Genomic DNA, 9,127 nt, shown 5'->3' on the forward strand with positions numbered 1-9,127 from the left:
ATGTTGACATATTTGTCTCATAATTTATTCATTGATGTTCTTTGTTTTTATTCAGGACTTTCTGCTGTAGTTTGTCAGCGTCAACTCAAATCTAACCTGAAGAAGAAGTTCCAGTGTGTGTTTGAGGGGATCGCTAAAGCAGGAAACCCAACCCTTCTGAATCAGATCTACACAGAGCTCTACATCACAGAGGGAGGGACTGCAGAGGTCAATGATGAACATGAGGTCAGACACATTGAAACAGCATCCAGGAAACCACACAGACCAGAAACAACCATCAGACAAGAAGACATCTTTAAAGCCTCACCTGGAAGAAAGGAACCAATCAGAACAGTGATGACAAAGGGAGTGGCTGGCGTTGGGAAAACAGTCTTAACACAGAAGTTCACTCTGGACTGGGCTGAAGACAAAGCCAACCAGGACACACTGTTCACATTTCCATTCACTTTCAGAGAGCTGAATGTGCTGAAAGAGAAGAAGTACAGCTTGGTGGAACTTGTTCATCACTTCTTCAGTGAAACCAAAGAAGCAGGAATCTGCAGGTTTGAAGAGTTCCTGGTTCTGTTCATCTTTGACGGTCTGGATGAGTGTCGACTTCCTCTGGACTTCCACAACAATGAGGTCCTGACTGATGTTACAGAGTCCACCTCAGTGGATGTGCTGCTGACAAACCTCTTCAGGGGGAAACTGCTTCCCTCTGCTCGCCTCTGGATAACCACACGACCTGCAGCAGCCAATCAGATCCCTGCTGAGTGTGTCGACATGGTGACAGAGGTCAGAGGGTTCACTGACCCACAGAAGGAGGAGTACTTCAGGAAGAGATTCAGTGATGAGGAGCAGGCCGGCAGGATCATCTCCCACATCAAGACCTCACGAAGCCTCCACATCATGTGCCACATCCCAGTCTTCTGCTGGATCACTGCTACAGTTCTGGAGCATGTGTTGAAGACCAGAGAGGGAGGAGAACTGCCCAAGACCCTGACTGAGATGTATATCCACTTCCTGGTGGTTCAGTCCAAACTGAAGAAGGTCAAGTATGATCGAGGAGCTGAGACAGATCCACACTGGAGTCCAGAGAGCAGGGAGATGACTGAGTCTCTGGGAAAACTGGCTTTTGATCAGCTGCAGAAAGGGAACCTGATCTTCTATGAATCCGACCTGACAGAGTGTGGCATCGATATCAGAGCAGCCTCAGTGTACTCAGGAGTGTTCACACAGATCTTTAGAGAGGAGAGAGGACTGTACCAGGACAAGGTGTTCTGCTTCGTCCATCTGGGTGTTCAGGAGTTTCTGGCTGCTCTTCATGTCCATCTGACCTTCATCAACTCTGGAGTCAATCTGCTGTCAGAAGAACCAACAACCTCCTGGTGGTCTAAAGTCTTTAGAGACAAACCTGAACCAACACATCTCTACCAGAGTGCTGTGGACAAGGCCTTACAGAGTCCAAATGGACACCTGGACTTGTTCCTCCGCTTCCTCCTGGGTCTTTCACTGCAGACCAATCAGTCTCTCCTACGAGGTCTGCTGACACAGACAGGAAGTAGCTCACAGACCAATCAGAGAACAGTCCAGTACATCAAGGAGAAGATCAGTGAGAATGTGTCTCCAGAGAAAAGCATCAATCTGTTCCACTGTCTGAATGAACTGAATGATGGTTCTCTAGTGGAGCAGATGCAACAGTCCCTGAGTTCAGGACGTCTCTCCAGAGATAAACTGTCTCCTGCTCAGTGGTCAGCTCTGGTCTTCATCTTACTGTCATCAGAAAAAGATCTGGACGTGTTTGATCTGAAGAAATACTCTGCTTCAGAGGAGGCTCTTCTGAGGCTGCTGCCAGTGGTCAAAGCCTCCAGCAAAGCTCTGTAAGTACAGAGAGAGTTAGATTCATATTTCATAACTTAAATACGCTGCTATCTTTTCTGCTTATTGTTTATTTTTTCTTCATCATTGTCTCTTCAGACTGAGTGGCTGTAACCTCTCAGAGAGAAGCTGTGAAGCTCTGTCCTCACTTCTCAGCTCCCAGTCCTCTAGTCTGAGAGAGCTGGACCTGAGTAACAACAACCTGCAGGATTCAGGAGTGAAGCGGCTGTCAGCTGGACTGGAGAGTCCACATTGTACACTGGAGACTCTCAGGTGACCCTGTGAATTACTTTTCTTGGACTAAGTACTAAGTGTAAAGTTTACACACAAACCGATTGGTGATGACAGTAATAAACATAAACCTTCCAGCCCTCACAGTTCCCTCAGATTATGTGACATGTGTGTTGTTTTGTGTGTTTGCAGCCTGTCAGGCTGTCAGATCACACAGGAGGGCGGTGCTTCTCTGGCCTCAGCTCTGAGCTCCAACCCCTCCCATCTGAGAGAGCTGGACCTGAGTAACAACGACCTGCAGGATTCAGGAGTGAAGGTGCTGTCAGCTGGACTGGAGAGTCCACATTGTACACTGGAGACTCTCAGGTGACCCTGTGAATTACTTTTCTTGGACTAAGTACTAAGTGTAAAGTTTACACACAAACAGATTGGTGATGACAGTAATAAACATAAACCTTCCAGCCCTCACAGTTCCCTCAGATTATGTGACATGTGTGTTGTAGTGGCCATTTGTCGTATAAATGAAAATAAAACAAACAATAATCAAACGCCACTGATGCACCGTGGTCGGTATTTTACGCAGGCAGAAGAGAGTAGATTGTCCATGCAGGATTCCGATTTTCTTATTTATTTAGTAAAGCAAACAAAACAAGCAAACAAACAAAAAGAGTAAAGAAAACTCCTGTCGTACCGTCTCTCCTGTACAGGTAAAAACTATAGGCCCACCCCGGTGCATGCTGGTCCTATCTGTCTACTCATATATATATATATAGCCACAGGTGCCCACAGTAATGACCAAAACAACAACAAATTATAGAACTAAACAAATTATTATTAAAGAGAAAAAGCAATCTTATTATATCAGACATCTAGAATAACTAAACAATACTACTTATTAATGAAATAACAAAATACTAATATAAAATAAATAGCTCCAACATGTGTTGTTTTGTGTGTTTGCAGCCTGTCAGGCTGTCTGATCACACAGGATGGCGGTGCTTCTCTGGCCTCAGCTCTGAGCTCCAACCCCTCCCATCTGAGAGAGCTGGACCTGAGTAACAACGACCTGCAGGATTCAGGAGTGAAGCGGCTGTCAGCTGGACTGGAGAGTCCACATTGTACACTGGAGACTCTCAGGTGACCCTGTGAATTACTTTTCTTGGACTAAGTACTAAGTGTAAAGTTTACACACAAACAGATTGGTGATGACAGTAATACACATAAACCTTCCAGCCCTCACAGTTCCCTCAGATTATGTGACATGTGTGTTGTTTTGTGTGTTTGCAGCCTGTCAGGCTGTCTGATCACACAGGAAGGCTGTGCTTCTCTGGCATCAGCTCTGAGCTCCAACCCCTCCCATCTGAGAGAGCTGGACCTGAGCTACAATCATCCAGGAGACTCAGGAGTGAAGCTGCTGTCTGCTGGAGTGAATGATCCACACTGGAGACTGGAAACTCTCAGGTATGAAGAGGCCTGCTGCAGCCACAGACAATCAGTCTGATAGAGGAGGTAGAGCTGGAGACGTTTTCTCTGTCACACTGTCAGCCTGGTTAATATGATCCTGACACACCAAGCTGAGCTCAAACTACCAGAGACTCATCAAACTGTTTGTGTCCCACATCAGACCATCAATACAGACAGAAGTAGTCAGGATGAGCCCAAACAGGAGGGAAGGTGATGAAACTGTTGTTTTTCTGGAGCGTTGTCTTGTTTCAACATTAATAAACAGGACAGTGGTTTATCCTGACACGTTGACGGGCATCATGGTGGGTTGACATGAGTCAATGTCGTCACGCTGCAGGTTTGTGGACTCGTATCAAACAATAGTTGATGTTTTGATGCTCGTGTGTGTTGCCCTTTAGTCCAGACATTATTGTGAAAAGACAAACAGACAAAGAAACAATCTGTTTCAAGCGTCTTGATAAATCATCACAATAGGAATGTTTTTCTGTTCCTTTTGGACCCTAAGCCTTCTTTTAGGCCTTTTCTCGAAAATTGTAACCCATACAAAAGAGACTACAATTCTGTAACTACAAGATCTATTTAAAAAATGTTGATGCTTGAATAACACTAGGGATTGTGAGATTTGATGAGATGAGTAAATATTGTGTATATGTTGCTGGTTAATAGTAGCTGAACACAGCAAACACAGCAAACAGGGAAAATTCCCAAGTTCGTCTGAAGAAAAAGCACTGTAATTTATTAAATGAGGCCCTGGCTAGCCTAAAAACATTCCCAATTCATAGCACAAAGGGTGCAGGTGCCTCACAAAAAGATTTGGTGTAAATAAAGTGAAGCAAACCCCAGTTATAGGTGTTTATCTAAAACAAAACATGCCAAATTCTCATTTTCGAACCAGAATTTGTAGCTGTTCCATTGTACTTTTACATACTTTATAATTATATATTTCACTTTATTTATCACTCATATTGTACAATCTATCCTATCAGAGCTGTTTGGCATCATTCTGACCCATTCTGACCCATTTTGACCCATTCTGACCTCTCATATCTCTCCTGGATGTCTCTGTCTGTTTGTCTGGAGCCCTTGCTCAGGCTCTGCTGGGCGGATCTTGTCATGACACCACTCGTTACAACCAGGTGCTCAAAACGAACACACTCGTGTGTTTCATGAAGTGATTGACAGAATTTTCAGCCAATAAAACTCCAAAACTGTGCAGCGGTCAGCCCCCAAGCCCCAAGCCCCTGTATGATTCGCCGCCGACATTCTGACCACCATGTTGGCTCAGATGAACGGAGAAATGCCATTTTAAGTTCCAGACGTACCTACTTAGCAGACGAACACATTACTAATAAGGAATAATTGCGGATTTCACCGTTTCGGCCCTCAAAACCGACTCAAGGTATGATACAGTTATAATATTTTCGCAGTGTGGGAGTTGTGCTTTCTGTGGCTTGTTGGCTGTAACTCCTGAACGCTTTGACGGAGAGTAATTTGGACGGTACCGTTGAACTCTGTGTGAAGAGCTAATGTTGTTAGCAGTGTGATATGCCGGGTTAGACGCTATGCCCGAGATTCACGAAGCATTCTCTGAGTTGTTGTCTTGCCGGCTGTGGCGTTAAATGCATGATATTGTGGCAAATCTTCTTCGTTAGTTAGTAGAATAGTTTATAATGGTGTTTGCAGTGTGTAAAATGGTTAACGTGATTACATGAAGGAGACTTTTTTCGATAAAATAAAAAAAATAAAAATGTAATTTCGTTTTTAAATTTCTTTATGAACTTTGATTTCTACGACGTTCTCTTCGGTTAAAAATCTCGCTCTGAACAGTTCTCTGGCTGATAAGAGTCGACTTGTTGAAACTACAGGTGACAGTCGGCCACAGACGCTCCGTGAAGAACCAACAGCTGATTGTGGACATGGTGGGTCAGAGCCCAAAGAGGTTTATTGAGGACTGGACCAAAGTTCTAGGGGGACACAGGCAGTGCTCTGTGGCTGCAGACGGACTTGAACTGTAATATTTTCACCCCCAGATTACAGATCATAGAAACCAGTGTTGACTGTTGCTAGGAGACGGGATATGAACAGCTTTGTACATCCAACCATCCCCCCCGACCTCCTCCATCAGAGGGTTTGTGGCGCTGTAGTGATTTCAGGATTCTTTCTCCTTTACTTCTGAGAGACAACAGTCATTATTACACAAACACAAGAGGTCGCTAGTCAGGACCAAAACATCCAACAATCAATACTTCTATATTGATGAAGGATCAGCTGACTCTGTGTGATGGTGAAGAGTCGTGTGGTGGTGATGAACCCACAGAGAACTGTCTCCATCTCTGCAGCTCTACTGAGCTTTTTAGCCTCTTTTAGCTCCTACTTTTGGTTCTGCAGCACATTTCCTGTTTGGTTCAGTCTCAGTGTTTCCAGCAGCAGCTGTTTTCATCCAACAAGCTGTGATGAAGCCACTGTTCACTACCTGCTCAGCAGCAAACAGCAGACAGACTCAGTCAGAGACTAGCTGGTGAACATAGTGGAGCATTTAGCAGCTAAAGAGACAGATGTTTCCCTCAGGAGGTGGTGGAGACCAAACACAGAGCTACAAGAGAGAGAATAGTGGACTAACATTCATCAGGAGACACAAACACAAAGACTCCTGATGAGTCATCATGTTGATGTGTAACTGCTGGATGTGGAAGCAGCTGTTGACATCATGTTAGACACAACTACTTTATAAGCTGATAATATGTCACATGTTGTGTTTACAGCTTGTTTTCACTGAACCACAAGTGGACAAAGAAATCAATTGATGCAGGTTTAAACATGTGATTTACTGACTGACTGGTGGAGGAAACTGAGTGTGAAATGGATGATTGTCAATATAATACTGATAATAATAGATCATGAATAAGTGAACATAATGAGCTGTCGTCATGGGCCAATCAGAAGAAGCTCCAGTGAAGTCAAAGAATATGAGCTGATGAATAATAAGTGCTCCATGTGAACATGAATAACAAAGCTCTGTGTGTGAGAGTGATGTAATGTCCATGTTTCATGCTGCTCTGACCCCCCTCCTCCTTTCAGGGTGGAGCCTGCTGGAGTCCGATGGTCCAGACCAGGTCTGAGGAAGTGTAAGTGTGCTTTGAATTTGATTCATGAACACAAAGCATCTTCAAACTGTGACATCACTCATTCACATCTCTGATGTCATCATCAAACAGATGATAGATTCATAACTGCAGCTGTATTGTGTCTTGTTCTCTCCATCAGATTCCTGTGAACTCACACTCGACACAAACACAGTGAACAGAGACCTCAAACTGTCTGACAACAACAGGAAGGTGACATATGTGGAGGAGGATCAGTCATATTCTGATCATCCAGACAGGTTTGATGAGTGGCCTCAGCTGCTGTGTAGAACTGGTCTGACTGGTCGCTGTTACTGGGAGGTCGAGTGGAGAGGAGACGTTTATATATCAGTGAGTTACAGAGGAATCAGAAGGAGAGGATACAGTAAAGACTGTAGGTTTGGAATGAACGATCAGTCCTGGAGTCTGGAGTTCTCTCATGGTCGTTACTCTGTCTATCACAATAACAGAGTAACACACCCCCCCTCCTCCTTCTCTGGTAGAGTAGCAGTGTATGTGGACTGTCCTGCTGGCTCTCTGTCCTTCTACAGAGTCTCCTCTAACACACTGATCCACCTCCACACCTTCAACACCACATTCACTGAACCTCTTTATCCTGGGTTTGGGTTTGGGTTTGGGTTCTGGCCCAGGCCTGGTTCCTCATTGTCTCTGTGTTCTCTGTAGGAGAGTCTCCTCCTGCTAGAGAAACGTTCTCTCTGCTGACCAGATAGTTCAGTGTGTACAGGATCACACACAGCTGATGTTAGTTAGTACCAACCTGATCTCTCGGTGGTTGTAGATGCAGTTGGAGCAGGTGAGGGGTACCGGAGCTGGTCTGGACTCTGGGGGGTTGAGAGCTCTCTGGGACTTGTGGTGTTGCAGATGGAGGTCTGAAAGAGCTGAGCGAGGTCCATGTAATGACCTGAAATGATGTGTTGTCTGAGAGAAGCTGTGAAACATCTTTTACTTTGTGTATAAAACTCAACTTTGTTGTGTGAAGAAAAACCTCCGAATGTCAAACAAGAGTCTTTCTGGATCAAATTCAGCTTCTGTGGAAAAAGAATCACAAGTTGTAAAGAGTTGTTTTGATTTGAACAAACTAAATTCATCATCTTTGATCATCGTGGAACAAATGAACAAACTTTGAGAAGTGACGTTGAAATCAAAAGAAATCAACGTTTTATGTCAAAGCAGAAATGTCCAAATCCATCCCAACACTATAAAATGAAGGATTAGTTAAATCCAGCTTCATTCTTCACATCGTGTTGTTCACTTTTACTTCATTCATCACGGACTGTGTGCTAGTTTGGGGAAACAAATCAAAAGAGACAAAAGAAGTTTGAACCAAACTACTGATCAAGAACCAGCTCAGCTGTTTATTCAATGAAGATATATTATAATTCAGAATGTGTCATGATTTAACTTTTCATTCTTTGATTTGTATTCTTACTGATCATGTGTTCATTTAATGATGATAATGTTTCAGTGATGTTCATTCATGTATTCATGTGTGATCATATATGAGGTTTTTGACATTTTATCTTTTCTTCTATTAACTTTTTGTTTGTGTAACCTTTAATCTTTTGATTGTATAAACCAAATAAAACTGGTTTGTATTTTGTACATTCCAACCAAAGTCCAGTGTTGCTGGTCTCTGAGGGTGTCTGCGTAGTCTCCATGAGGTCAGAGAGCTCTTCTCCTGGGAGACTTCTGAGCCTGAAACAAGTGAAACAACGACAGCTAGTGTTTGAAGCTGTGCTGACTTCACCCCCCTAAGCAGGCTGAGACGGTCTGTGTGTAGATTGTTGGGGGTACGTTTGATACCAAGGTCAGAGGTCACAGAACAAGCCGTCTTTCACTCCCAGAGACAAAGACAGATGTTTAAAACAGGAAATGAGTCCAAACTACTGAGCAGAGCCGACATGATGTCACATTTAAAAAGTCCACCCATCAGGACTAAATCATCTGTGACTGTTGATATGTGGAGGACTTCCTGTCGTCTGTCACTTTAACTGACAGGATTCATGTTTGTTCCACCAGAGGGATCCAGATCCTCCTCCATGAGGAGCAGCACTCCTCCTTTAAAGGAGGTCTCAGCTCCATTATTCTCTCCTTCTGCTCCTAAACAACCATCATTGTGACGTCAGAGACAAACTCTCAGGAAGTCTTTCACATGAGACACATTTCTGTCTCTGTTCCAGTGTGGACACATTTACACAAGTACATTGATGTACTTGTACTGCAGTATCTCCATGTTGTACTACTTGATACTTGTACTCCACTATATATCCCAGAGGTACATGTTGTACTTGTTACTGCACTACATGTATGTGACAGCTGCAGTTACTCATTACTTTACAAATGGAAGTCTCTGCTCAGCCACACAGCTGTTTTCAATCACTCTGATGATTAGACCTCTAGTCAGGTGGAAGTTGGGCGGAGCTGTGCTGAGA

At 43.8% G+C, this 9,127-nt stretch overlaps 1 protein-coding gene across 1 annotated transcript in view; it reads left to right on the forward strand.

The window, feature by feature from the left end:
* LOC306713760 (uncharacterized protein) overlaps nucleotides 1–8,310 on the forward strand; it is a 30,471-nt gene extending 22,161 nt beyond the window's left edge. Inside the window, exons 6-12 of the mRNA XM_079183588.1 lie at nucleotides 56–1,859; nucleotides 1,957–2,130; nucleotides 2,281–2,454; nucleotides 3,052–3,225; nucleotides 3,376–3,549; nucleotides 6,631–6,677; nucleotides 6,817–8,310. Coding sequence (XP_079039714.1) covers nucleotides 56–1,859; nucleotides 1,957–2,130; nucleotides 2,281–2,454; nucleotides 3,052–3,225; nucleotides 3,376–3,549; nucleotides 6,631–6,677; nucleotides 6,817–7,358 — 3,089 coding nt within the window. The 3' untranslated portion in view covers nucleotides 7,359–8,310. The remainder of the gene's footprint in view (nucleotides 1–55; nucleotides 1,860–1,956; nucleotides 2,131–2,280; nucleotides 2,455–3,051; nucleotides 3,226–3,375; nucleotides 3,550–6,630; nucleotides 6,678–6,816) is intronic.
* The last annotated feature ends 817 nt before the right edge of the window (nucleotides 8,311–9,127 follow it).

Source organism: Pholis gunnellus, assembly GCF_910591455.1.
Source record: "Pholis gunnellus genome assembly, chromosome: 22".
In the NCBI taxonomy this organism is placed as follows: domain Eukaryota; kingdom Metazoa; phylum Chordata; class Actinopteri; order Perciformes; family Pholidae; genus Pholis; species Pholis gunnellus.